General features: G+C 54.1%; 1 protein-coding gene across 1 annotated transcript; it reads left to right on the top strand.

Annotated features, from left to right (window-relative positions):
* Window positions 1-12,187: 12,187 nt before the first annotated feature.
* On the top strand, window positions 12,188-13,495 carry POU3F2 (POU class 3 homeobox 2; the record flags this gene model as incomplete). Its single annotated transcript, XM_082276723.1, has 1 exon — window positions 12,188-13,495. One exon carries the CDS (start codon window positions 12,188-12,190, stop codon window positions 13,493-13,495), a length of 1,308 nt encoding a protein of 435 aa, XP_082132849.1.
* Window positions 13,496-13,836: the final 341 nt, after the last annotated feature.

Below are 13,836 nucleotides of genomic sequence, written 5' to 3'. Positions count from 1 at the left end.
TCCTAAGCTGTTTATCTTTTTCTTTTACCACATCACACTGGACCTATATGTAGGATGTGCCTTTTTCGTTATGGATATAACACATTATCTACAAATTACATTGAAATCAAGAAGCAGTGTCTATGGTCTTGTCTTTTGCAGGCTAATCTAAGACAGTAAAAACAGTCGAATGAAATGTCCAGGAGAGTTTCACTCCTAGAAAAGAAGAACAACCATTCATACTCATTGTGTCAACCATGCACTTAGAATGTGAAGGCATGTAATTTCCAAATGGCCCCAATTTCCACCTTCAGCATTCCTACAGGGCATATAGCATCAAGCTGGATGATCTCAGCCATGCCTGGAAGGGCTAGTTCTGCTGTGCTATGCGCTGCATCTGAAGCCAGTCCCTCTCAACCTGTTCCCCGCTCCTTAGACTTTTTTCTTTGCCCCACTGTAGATTAAAATCTACAAGATGAAAATTTTTGTCCCCATTTCCAAAGCGCTGTGTGGTGATAGAAAATCTGGGCCTTATTGATGCAATCTAGCAACATTATAACCAAAAACTTGTAACTGGAAGTATCACACAACTATAACAAGGGGCAGCTCTCTCATTCCCGCCTGTAATGACCAGGACACGTTCAGATAGGAAGCAAAGAAAGAGTGAAGTCTTCATCTCTCACCCTTAAGACCAAAGCAGGCAGATTTTTTAATGAATGCATTTATCTTTTTCAGCAGCTATAAATATGGACCTCTTTCTAAATAATGCATGAGCACTGGATGTTGACCAGGCTTTTCTGGATAGTTACTGGATAAATATGTTGATATAGTATAAAAATGCCTGTAAGAAAAATGAAGAAAGGAAATAATGGGGGGGTGGGGGTGGCAGTACAAGAAGCCCTGCAATAAATTTGTGAGAGCTGGTAGAAGACACTACACCCAAATTGTCCTTGAGTAGTCCAGCCTAACCATGGCTCACCATCCCAAAAGGTTTGAACCAGCAATGCCAAAACTCTGGAGCAAAAGGACTAAATCAGAGACCCTTTTGGTGGCATGAAGATCTTTTATTTTGAGCAGAGATCAAGTTGTCGTGAAGCCACGGCAGGGAAAACACACTGACACAGGGTCCCCCAGGATTGCTGGTGCCAAACACAGAAGCTACTGTCAGCTCACAAAATGCTTTACTGACATGCCAAAAATAAAAATTCTGTATTGCCAACTACCCTTACCACACAGCCCAAAACCTGCCATATGGCCGAAAGTACGACAATGGATTTTGCCATTCCTCGGGTTTGGGTGTGAATTGACAATGAGTCTAACATATAAATTACATCATCTTTTAACTTTTTGTGATATATAACATCAGACAGCTTTGTCTGGGACAATCCATCATGAACTAGTCTTGTTGACATTCTGGATTCTCTCTTCTGACCTTGTCCTTTCAGCACAGGCATAATTGTGCTTATGATAATTTTATTCCCAGTTAGGCAGTGATTTTGCACACCTTTGAGTTACAGAATAACTAAGAAGCCTGTTCTCTGTACGACTGCTGAAACAAGGCACCTTGAACCAATTTATGCTGAAGCGCAGTCCGGTAGTGTAGCAGTAAATAAAAGTGGATAAACTCACCTCTCTCAGTGCGCATAAGTAGGTTAACTCTCTTTAGTCCTGTTTACTGTTGACTATACCACAGGTGCACTCTCAGCTGGGGGCTCCCCACTGAGGAAGCACCAACCATATGTTTGCGCAGCAGAAAGTGGAGGGGGGAGATGTAGGACCCAGTCTTCACGGTGTGAAGGGTCTAGCAGGCAAAGGGAAGGAATCCAAGCTCATTTCTTCCACCCAGCTCACGTGCAGAGAGACTCCCATTTCAGCCGCGGAGCTCTAGGCTCAGTTATCATCACTAATTTTTCTGTACTTGCATATCATCATGGGGGTTTAGGGATTTTTTTAGAAATGTAACACTTTAGCAATCATCTACGGTGATGGGCAAATCTTTTTTGTTGAAGGATCGGCTGTTCGGTGTCACTTTAGTGGGAATATACAATTATTATGGTACATGAATTATTTGAGCTGTTCCCTATGAAGACTGATTGCCTTTCATGAGCCGTGTGTGGGAGCAGCAGAGAAATCCCTGCTGTTCCAACTGGTGTCGGCACCCCCAGACAGTCAAGCATAGCTGCAGAAGTGCAACTGTCTCGTCACCTGTAGCAGTGCCTGAGTCATGGTCCCTGCCCACCCTGCACTCAGAGCAAGGGAGTGATTTAGCTTGTTTCAAACCACTGGATTCACACAAATGTGAGAAAATAAGTTGGACTGCAAATACTTAAAATTAAACTTTGTTCTGTCACTCACCACAGCAGAGAGAAAGGGGCATCCCACCACATCCATGTCTGCATTTTCAGTGAAGAAATGGTTATGTCAGCTGTAGCCTCCTCTCAATATGAAATGTCTGGACCAATTACTAGATTGCTATAACAAATAGGCTATTGCACTCCCACTGTGATAAACTTGGTAACCAGAGTGCTGGTGTGTTTTAGTTGAAGACCACTACCACCCAGTCACTTCTGCCCTCTTCAACACCTTTTTCAGCCCCTTCAGCTCTGCCACTGAAGCTGACAGGAAGATATGCAGGAACACACATCAGCTTGACCAGAGGCAGAAAGTTCATTCCTAAAGAATCAGTTGTTCTAAAGCTGGAAAGAGTGGCAAACTGCAGGCTGCTACGTTTTTAGCTGCATGCCACAATATTCTTTTGTGTGGTTTCTGGATCTGCTTCTGTTACATGTGTTTTTCAACTGTTTCTGGTGGAGGTTCTTGTTACTGAAGTGTGGATATTTTGTTGAAGATGCTGTTCAAGTTTGCAGACTGCTTGTGTGCTACAAGCTAACTTTTACTGCCCTCAGTGCCTCTGGTCCCCCGTCTATCCAACTGTATTTGCCATCAAATTTAAAATAAAAGGTATTTTTTATTTATTGGAAAGATTAACTCCCTGGGGAGTAATGACTTGTTTTTAGCATTGGTTTGACTGCTTGGCCTAGGCTTCAGACCTGAAGGAGAGCTGCTACTGGAGATCAGGGCTGAAGAACAAGACAATTAACTCTTATCTCCTCCACAGCCTCCTCACCTACTCCATTTCTGGAAGCTGTTACTTAACATAGCATTAAACATAAATGGTTATCAATCCAGTCCAGAAAGTGGGCACAAGACAGTAATAGACAAGAAATTGATGTTTTTGACAAATACTGAAGCTCATGGAGGAGCAGTAACACTGCAATAACAGAAACTGAGTTTCAATTGAGTTGAAAAATCAATTATCTGGTACTATAGAATGAAGTGAGAACAAGAAAACATTTTATGATGTTATGATTCCTCTTCCTCACAGTTTTTCGAGGTGGGGAGGGGGTTGCTATGAGTTTTGCATTTAACTATGAGGCTACCAAAGGCCACCTCAGCTCTGCTGCCCAGTTGCTCTCCCAAAACAGCCTCTGGGTAGTAACATTTGTCCTAGTCGGGCTTCCTTGGACTTTTCTTCGGGAGCTTTCCTGGAGGCTCAGTACAAAGGCAGACACAACGAAGAACCATCGAGGCACAACCAGCATCCCACCACCAGGCCGGGGATGCTGCCGGGACAACGGAGCCGACATGGTCGCCTGCCCCCGGCATCCTCCGCCCCGAGGGTGAACACCCACGCATCCGCCCCCCACATGCTACACCCCCCCCCCTTTTTTTTTTTTTTTTTTGTCTTCTATTTATTTTTCCCCTGCAGAAGTCGAGGGTAAAACCCTGAAACCCGAAGCCGTGAAACCGAGCTGCTTGGCCCCGCCGGTGGCACGGCCCCGTCACACACGCCCGTGTCCGCTGCGTGGCCCGGGCGCCGCCGGGATGGGAAGGGAGGCGGGGGAGTGGGGAGGGGACGGGGGCGCGGGCGAGCGCAAGCAGCAGGCTGCTGCCCGGGGTGACCGTGACCCGTGGGTTATGCGTGGGTGACCGCGGGGCTGGAGGGGTGAAGGAGCAAGGGAGAGGGGGTTTCTCATGGGCAGGAAAAGGCAGGATCCCGTGTGCCTGCGTGGAGGAGGGAGGGAGAACCGCTGAGGTTTTATTCTTGAGAGAAGCAATTAAACTCAAATTAGTTGCACTCACGAGGTGGAAAGACAGCCCCATCTCTCTGGCCTTTCTCCTCGGGGCGGCCGACGGGGGCAGCCTCTGGGGCAGTGTGGGTGCCCGGGCCGCTCCTCAGAGCATTCCGGGGCGGCGGGCGAGGCGCCCCCGCATCTCCCTCCGCACCCGCGCACCCTCGGCTCTCCCCCGCCCCGCCCGGCCTCGCTCGCCACCCCATCCGGGGCGGTGGGTGAGGGAAATTCAAGTTAAAAAAGGGCTGACCCAAAGCTGCTCCCCGGCCCCGGTCCCAGTCCGCGGTGAGCCCCCGGGGTTCGGGAGGAGTGGGACGGGGCCGGGAGCTCTCTGTGAGGCCGCTGGGTGCCGGCGACCGAACAAGTCCGGTCTCCCCAGCCTGCATTTTAATCCTGAAATCTGGAAATGGAAATTGTTTGATGTATGAGGAGACGTTATCTAATTAGGGCGTAAGAAATTTAATCTTTCCAGCAGGCAGGTCATATAATTAATGTTAATTTAACGCTCAAATTCTCAGTCATTAATTTTTATTCTCTTAAATGTAGTTTGGCAGGGCCCCCTGATCCATGGCAATGGATTTTACTGAATGTAAGAGCACACTTGGTCTTTGGAGTGAATTACTGGAGCCCTTCCTATCCCAATAACAAGATCACATCATGTATGCATTATTAAGCCATGTAATTGAATGGTCCATAGTTTGCATATCAGACTATTAAAGTAATGTGTTTTGCTTTTCTTCCAACACGTAATGTTAAAGCCTTTGCGAATATTTGGTGATTCTGATAATTATCACCAAATTACTACAAATGTTCTCTTCATTAACGTGATTTCTCTCAAGCATTTTTAAAAAAATGTGAATAATGCATTAAGTGGTGGCTTGTAAAGTGTTTTTTAAAATAAAACTTGTCGACTACAATTCGAAAATTAGAAAAGAAGAAAAAGAGAGAAAGAGAGAAAGAGAGAAAAAGAAAGAAAGGAAGAAAGAAAGGGGAGAGAATTAACAGTTGCACAGAAAGAAAACAATTCTCCTCTAAGATTGGAAAAGACGACTTTCCTTTTTTCCCTATTTCAGATAAGTGACTATACACCTTAAAAGTTTCACTTCATCGGGAGCAAAAGTGCATGCAATCTAAAGAACTGTCGATTGCAGATGATACAGAACAGATGGAGGCACAAAGTTGGAGCTTTTCCCTTTACAGGGGATAGATGGGGACATAGGCAGACAGACAGAGAGATTGATTTGAAAAGATACTGACCTCTCTCCTTCAGCTGCAATTTAACTTGTCCTGGGGGAAAAAAAGAAAAAAAAAAAAAAGAAAAGAAAATCTCACAAGTGAGACCTGCCTCCTCCCCTGTCGGCCTCCTGCCTTCCCCCGCCCCAAGTTCGCACTGTCATCTGAACAAACTGCTGCGCCGATCTCAGAAGGTGAATAATTCTCAATTAACTAAGTAACTAACTTTCTTTGTGCAATCTTGAGTCACTCACTTAACTAAATCTTAAGCCTTCGAGACCCTTCATTATTGCCTTCCCCCGCCACACTATTTTCAAAGTTCAATAGCAAGGCAACAAAAAACACTGCTGCAAAATAAGAGTCTCTTTTAAAATTAAAGAGCTGCTCATTTGCATCGGAAGAAGTTATTTTTTCCCCTGCTTTGAATTATTTAGGCACCAAAAAAAAAAAAAAAAAAAGAAAAAGAAAATTAAAGGACACCCCACAAAGCCTCCCGCAGTCCGTGTCAGGATCAGTGTCACGGATGCTCTGCGGGGTGCGAAGCCACAGTGACCAAGTGGGTAGGCGCTGGATCAGGTGTGCTGTTGGGCTGTGCGACTCGGGGCATCCCGCCGGGCTGGCAGGTTGCTGCTCCGCAGCCAGCAGCGCTCGGACCCCGCCGGGCCGGGCCCGCCGCTCCCCGCGGCCGGGCGGCGGAGAGTGCGCGGCGGCGGGCGCGGGGCGGGGCGGGCGAGGCGGCCGCCCCGCGGGGCCGGGGCCGGGGCCGGGGCAGGGGCCGCGAAGGCTCCGAGCCCCACCGGGAGCCCGGGTCGGTCTGCGGCCCACTCTTATTTTGGTTGGGAGCGGGCAGCGCTGCCGGCTGGAGCCGGGAGAGCGAAGGGAGCCGAACTGTGCTCCTCTGTTTGGTTTAGGGTCGGGTATTTTTTTCTTTCCCTCTCCCTCCTCTCTCTCTCCCCTTCCCTCCTCACTATAGCAACCAACGCCAGCCTGACAAAAATGCACCCTCTGTGGACAATGGCCCAGCCTTCCTGCTCGCCTCGCTCCTCTTCTTCCTCGCCAAGCAAAAGAAAGTTTCCAGCCCCCCCGGCCCGTTCTCGCCTCTCCTCCCGAGGCAAGTTCCTGTGCAAATCCCGCTCAGCCCCGCCGGGACCGTGCCGACCCCCACGTGGGAGGCTGAGGGCGGGGGGACACAGAAGTCGCCCCCCAGCCGGGGCCCCGATTCCCCAACCCGCCTTGGCAGCGGGCTGGCAGAACGCCCCTGAGCCACCGCCAGCCCCGCGTCCGTGTGCGGGGCCGCCCTGCGCGGCCAGGGCCGGAGCGGTGCTGCCCGCTGCCCCAGCAGGGCTCAGCTGCCGGCTCCTGGGTTCGCCTCTTTTCTGGAGAAAAACAGCATCCCCCAGTCTGGAGCGCTCCGCACCGGGGGGACGGAGCGGGGCAGTGGCGACCGAGAGCCTTCTAAGAAGGCGCTTCTCAGAGTGAGGAGCGGGAGTCGTGCCCAAAAGTGCCCCGAAAGTTGTAAGAGGGGAGGGAGGATCACGTCGCCTGGTAAAGCCGGGGCACCATTTATGTGAGCTCTTCCCGGGGATGTCTGCTTGTCTCCATCAGGCACGAGCACTGACAAAACAAACAAAAAAGCAACTGTTAGATTTGTCACAGAAAGCCGGGCACTTCTTTTTTTTTTTTTTCCCTTTCTTCTCTTCTCTTTTCTTTTTTTTTTCTTTCCCTTTCTTCTCTTCTCTTTTCTTTTTTTTTTCTTTTTTTTTTTTTTCTCTTTTTTTTTTTTTTTTTTTTCTAAAATCTGTTGCTGTGTTTCGTCCTGCACAACTCTCCGAACAGAGCAGGCTTTGGAAAGACCTTTGTGAGACCGCTTTCCCGAGCCAGAGAGGCTGAATCGCCTCCCCTCTCCTTCCAATTCACCTGCTTTTCACGCCAACAGAAACGCCCTTCCAGCTCCAGCACGGGGCGGTCATTTCCCAGCCAGGCTTTTGAACACTAAATTGCAAACTCCGTTGCACCAATCGCATCTGGGTCTGTCTCCGAGAATTCAATAAACAAGCTGTATTAACTCCAACCAGAATTTATCTCATAGACTGATGGAATTCGTCTTTTTTTTTTTTTTTCCTTTTGCTTCTTCTGCTTCTTTTTCCCCCAAGGCCTCATATTCACCACTCAAAATTTAGCAGCCTGCCTTTGATAAATTACTCAAAGTAATCCCTGCAACAGCTAAGTCTGACTGGTTGACGTTGCGTTAGAAGTCTTCATAGCGGTATCTGTCTATAAAATATTCACTTGCGGACTACAAAGGGTGGATCATTTTTAATGACAAGATTCAGAACTGGAGGATGAAGGGAAAAGATTAATATCCGTGAATTCAAATAATTTAATTTCAAATACTGAACTTAGAACATTATATCCCACTAGTTTAAACACTGATGCAGATAAAATACCAGATTCTCAGATGAATGAAGCGGCCGGAAGAATAGAGTTGTGGGGAATGTTGGAAATGAACATTAATACAAACTTTACAGGAACTTTTTTTTTTAATTCTACACCTTTCTACGTTCTGTCTTCTGGGATAATCAGTATTCTAGCAGGGCAAAATGTGCATGATATTACATGTGCACGTATGTATATCTATATACTCAGGGAGAGAGATTTTATTTTCTCTAGAGATAGGCGGAGAAATCTATTTAGATGGCAGATTTTAATTTCAATGGGTAATGTGAGCTTGTGCAATCAAAGTTATCAATTTCTGTCCTTTTTGTTTAGATTTCTTAGTTAAATGTGTTTGTTATATCTACCCCGAGGAGAAGCAACTTGAAAGTGTAGCTTTTGAGTCATCTTATAAATACATCCCTGAGGCTGCAGTTCTTGCCGCTTTAAGCAGTTTTCATTAAAGCAGCCAGCTGCCTCTTTGTGTAGACTGGATTTTTTTAAAGCAATCACTTGTGAAGCCCCGGCCTCAGTTTTGTCTCTCCGCAGGCCCTTAAAGTTGAAGTTTCATTCATGTCTTGGGTCTCTCCGCCGAATCAGACTCCTCGGAGCAGCACTGGAAAGAGCCACACGAAAGCACAGGCTTGAATACCTCATAGAGAAAGGTTAAAAAGGAAGCAGAGATCAAAACAATCCCATCTCACAAAAGGTGCATTAAATGCGCCCCAGCAATAAGCACAAATCTTCCAAGTTGGCCTTTAAAGCGAGCACCAGGAGTCTCACGTTTATTGCACCCAGCAATTCTCTGAGCGACTCTCCGCGTCTTTGCACTCCTGCCGCATTTCCTCCTAAAACAACATCTAATGGGTAGATAATAGACACGCGGAAAGGAGGCGCGGGGATTTCTCCCCCTCCTCCTTTCCTTTTAGCTGCGTGAGTCTATCTCAAGGTTTGGAGAGCAGAGTTTAAAAAAAAAAAAAGCTTTTCACCTCTAAACACAACAGGCATATGCAAATATATATTCCCCACCCTAGAGCCGCACGCATCCAAACGCACATAGGAGCGCGCGTTTGGGGACCATTCCCCCAGCCCCCCGAGCCGGGGAGGCTGACGAGCAGCGGCTGGAAGCCGAGGCTCGCTAGGAACGAGCCGTGCTCGTTTTGTTGCTGGAAATGCAGCTTTCTCTCCGGCACGCACGGAGTTGAAACAACAGGGAGCCCAACATCTCGTCAGCCGGAGCCCGCCGCGGCAGCTGGGGGCGGGTGGCGGGCAGGGGACCCCTAGGTGGGGAGCTGGGGGGGCCGGCGGGGGGTGGCCAGAGGACTCCCGCAACCCGCCCGCGTCCTTCTGGATGCACCTGATGTGTATGCAGCACCTCGCCTCCCAGCCAGGAGTCAGCTCCAGTTAAGTGGCGCTCTATGTATTTTATAGCGAATATTCTCGAGTAGCTGCACTGCAATGAAGGAGATATCAAGGAGGCCTGTCAGTTCAAAGCTTTTGGGGTTGTTTGAAAATCTTCTTCACGTCAAAGTAAGCAGCCCTAGTATTTGAACAGCTGCTTTGAACAGTGAAAAGGGCTGAGCTGAATCAAAACACTGCAGTGTCTGCCCAAGACACCGCATCACCTTCAACCTGCTTTTATGCGAGCAGAGAAAAGGAAAGAAAGGCTGGTGAGACCTCTAATCCCGCGGGGTCAGCTCCGCCAGAAAGGGGCCGCATGACTGTCTCTTTTACATCCCGAGTGGCCTGGACCTGAGCGGCGACCAGAGCCGGAGCCCGCGGCGGACAGCGGCGAGGCGACAAGACCGGCGGTCGGGCGCTCGCTCCCCGCTCCCCGGCGCTCCTCTCCACGGGGGGAGATAGGAGCGGAGGATGCTTAAGGAGCGGTATTAATGACAGGGCTAACAATGATGGGGAGGACGAGGAGGTGGAGTCTGCGGCGGCTCTGAATGCACCGTCCTCGCTGCTCCCAGCTGCGCCTCCATAGGCGTGCGCTCCGCCGGGGAGGGGGCAGGAGGGACGGCGGGGGGCTCTGCCGGGGAGACGGGGTTTTGTCCGCCTCCTAAGGCCGCGGTGCTACTTCGGTAACTGTGATTACCGTCAGGCCGTGAGATCTGCCGCTGGGGCGGCGGGGGTGAGAGGCACACAGGACGGTGCCCGCAGTAGGCAGCACCTGCCAGAGGGCCGGGCGGGACAGAGACGGCCGGGGAGGGTCAGGAAATGCACGACTGGGCAGGCTGGAGCAGGCCTGGAGGGGTTTTTCCCCCCAGAGAAGTGTTGGTTGAATCTCGCTGACCCCGTGTCCCTTCTCCTGGTCGCGGCAAGCCGCGAGGAGCGCGGTGCCGCCGGCACTCCACGGGGACGAGCTGCCCGTGGGGCGTGCACTCGCCGTGCGGCCGGGCCACAAGGGAGGTCCCTCTGACGACCACCGGGGTAGGTCCGTGCTCGGCGAGCTGGAGGCGCCCGCGCGAAAACCTCGCTCTGAAAACGACGCGTGGCGTGGCCCGTCGTGTCTCGTCCACGCACGAACTTTTGGCAGCGGACCTGGAGGCGGGCTGGCTGGAAAGCCGCCCCCGGCAGAACTTCGGTGGCCCCAGGAACGGGGCGGGAGGGCTGGCCCGGGCGCAGAGAGCGGGGCGGCTCTCCCAGGACGGTCCCCGCGATGCCTTTGCAGAAGCCTGCTGCGGACTTGCCCTGTTGTTTTGTTTCAATTCACTGGTCTACACCTAATTGGGAGGAGAGAGACGAGAAAATGAGCATCAAATTATAAAATTCCTGGGTGCCCAGTTGTTTACACACGGGAAACAAAAGACAGAGCTTCACTTCACAGGCACTGACTTCCCTCTCCACAACCCTCGCAGAACAGGCAGTATTGTTCTTCCCTTCGCCTGCACCTCGAAGAAATGGGGAAAAAAAACCAAAACAAACCTTAGGAAGAATCTCCACTCTTTCATGGACAAAGTTTGCGCCCTCCCCTCCTCCTCTCCTTCTCCTCCTCCTCCTCCTCTCTCCCTCCCCTCCCCACCCCCCGGCAGAAGGAGCTCTTGATACGCCGCTAAACTAACGAAACGAGGTAACTCCTGCTGCGCCCCTTGTCTCAGGGCACTGGATATCCTGTTTATGCTGCTGCTGTGTATATGTTTATGTGCAGGAGCCCATCCCCCTCTCCTCCACACCCCCACACAGAGGAATATTTCTAGGCAAGGAGCCTTTCCAGCGCTCACGTTAAATACGATGATTTATAAACAACTCGCTGAAGAAAGCTGTTTCTTGTTAGTAGTAATAAATTCCCCGGTCCGCCCTATTGTGTTATTTCGATGAAGATAGCGGGAGCCTGCGACGCACACCTACCCCCGTGAGCAGTTTATTTTCGAGACAAAGCTATGAGGCTTTCAGCTCAAAAATGGGCAGCGAACTCTTTTCGCGTCGGCCAGGCTGGCGCTGCTCATTCCTAGGAAATCCGAATCCAGTTCCAGGGTCTCCTTCCTTCCTGTCCGGGCCGCAACTTCTTTCTTTTTCCCTATCCCCCTCTTTTTTCTCTTTTTTTTTTTTTTTTTTTTTTTTTCCTTTCTCCACCACCCTCTCATCCCCATTTTCCGCATCCGTGCAGAGTCGCCAGCGCCGCTCAGGCGGTCCCGCAGGCATCCCGTCCCCACGGGACGAGACAAGCGGAAAAAAACCACCTCCGCAGTGCCGAGGTGCGAAGCCCCGACATCCCCGGAGGAGAGGTGTGCTCCGGCGACCACCGGGTGCCGGGAGAAGGGCAGAGCCGGCGAACAGGCAGGGGGCCGCCCGCTCCCCGCCCCCGGGGGCGCGGCGCTCCCCGGCCGCTCCGGCGGGGCTGGCTGCGAGGCGGCGCTGAGAAAGTTGGGGGCGGGCAGGCGGGCACCCCCCGGCCCGCAGCACCCACTTCGGGGCGGCGCGGCCGCGCTCCGCGCAGAGACGCGCGTCGGGGCGCGAGCAACAGGAGCCGGCGGGCGGACCGGCGGCGGCGGCGGCAGCAGCATCCTCCCGCCGGTGGTGCGGGGCGGGCCGGGGCGGGGCCGTCGGCGGCGGCGCGCCCCTGCGCTCCCCCCGCCCCGCGGCCGCCGCTCCCCCGCGCCCCGTTCCCCCTCGGAGTTGGGTTCCAGCGGGGGCGGGCCGGGGGCGGGGCCGGGGGCGGGGCGCGGCCGGCGGGGAGCGCCAATGGCGGGCGGCGGCGGCGGCGGTCGCCGGGAGCGCCGGCGTCCGTCAGGGCGCGGGGAGCCAATGGCGAGCGGCGGCGGGGCGGGGCGGCCGCGCGTGCCTTCGCAGTGGGCCCCGCCGCGCGGGCCGGGGGGGCGCGGGCGCCGCGCGGCGCCCGAGGCGAAAAAGTAGCTGTCAAATGCGCGGCGCCTTTAACCGGCGCGATCAGTGCGGCTCGGCGAGTCATGGCGACCGCAGCCTCCAACCACTACAGCCTGCTCGCCTCCGGCTCCCCCATGGTGCACGCCGAGCCGCCCGGCGGCATGCAGCCCGGCGGCGGCTACCGCGACGCCGGCGCCCTGGTGCAGGCGGACTACGCGCTGCAGAGCAACGGGCACCCGCTGAGCCACGCTCACCAGTGGATCGCGGCGCTGTCCCACGGCGGCCCCGGCGGTGGCGGCGGCGGCGGCGGCGGCGGGGGCGGCGGCGGCGGCGGCGGCGGCGAGGCGCCTTGGTCGGCGGGCGCGCTGGGCCAGCCCGACATCAAGCCGGCGGTGGTGCAGGCGGGCGGGCGCGGCGACGAGCTGCCGCCGCCGCCGCAGCACCCGCCGCCGGGGCGGGCGCCGCACCTGGTGCACCACGGCGGCGGCGGCGGAGGGCACCACGCGGCGGCGGCGGCGGCGGCGGCGGCGGCGGCGTGGCGGGCGGGCGGCGCGGCGCACCTGCCGCCCGGCATGGCCGCGGCCAACGGCGCGCAGGCGGGGCTGCTCTACTCGCAGCCGCCCGGCTTCACCGTCAACGGGATGCTCGGCGCCGGGCAGCCGGGGCTGCACCACCACGGCCTGCGCGACGCCCACGAAGAGCCGCCGCCGGGGCCGCCGCACCACGGCCCCGAGCACCCGCCGCCGCCCCACGGCCCCCACCCCGGGGCGGCCGGGCCGGCACCGTCCGCCGCCGCCGCCGCGCCCCCCGGGCCGCCGCCGCACCACGACCCGCACTCCGACGAGGACACGCCGACCTCGGACGACCTGGAGCAGTTCGCCAAGCAGTTCAAGCAGCGGCGCATCAAACTGGGATTTACCCAAGCGGACGTGGGGCTGGCGCTGGGCACCCTCTACGGCAACGTCTTCTCGCAGACCACCATCTGCCGCTTCGAGGCCCTGCAGCTCAGCTTCAAGAACATGTGCAAGCTGAAGCCTTTGTTGAACAAGTGGTTGGAGGAGGCGGACTCCTCCTCGGGCAGCCCCACCAGCATAGACAAGATCGCGGCGCAGGGCCGCAAGCGGAAAAAGCGCACCTCCATCGAGGTGAGCGTCAAGGGCGCGCTGGAGAGCCACTTCCTCAAGTGCCCCAAGCCCTCCGCCCAGGAGATCACCTCGCTCGCGGACAGCCTACAGCTGGAGAAGGAGGTGGTGAGAGTGTGGTTTTGTAACAGGAGACAGAAAGAGAAGCGCATGACTCCCCCGGGAGGGACGCTGCCGGGCGCCGAGGACGTGTACGGGGCCAGCAGGGACACGCCGCCGCACCACGGGGTGCAGACCCCCGTGCAGTGAACTCGCGGCGGGGGCGCCCGGCCCCTCCTCCTCCTCCTCTCCTCCTCCTCCTCCTCCTCTCCTTCCCCAACTTTTGATTGTCCTCCTTTTTTTCTTTTTTATTTCTTTTTTTTTAATTTTATTTTCTCCTATCTTAAAAAAAAAAAGACAAAAAATCAAAAAAACGAACAAACGCGAAAAAAAGAAAAGAAAACAAAAAGCGAGCGAGCGAGAGGGCAAGCGCGAATCACAGCGGACAGACAGATAGACAGACAAAGCACCTGCACCACACTGTCCCATAGACGGTAGGAGGTGTGATGCTGTATTTTGACCTTTCCAGGCGAGTGCCCGTGCACGGGAGT

Source organism: Coloeus monedula, assembly GCF_965178545.1.
Source record: "Coloeus monedula genome assembly, chromosome: 2".
In the NCBI taxonomy this organism is placed as follows: Eukaryota; Metazoa; Chordata; class Aves; order Passeriformes; family Corvidae; genus Coloeus; species Coloeus monedula.
Note: the sequence above shows the minus strand (reverse complement) of the source record. Positions and strands in the feature narration are given on the sequence as shown.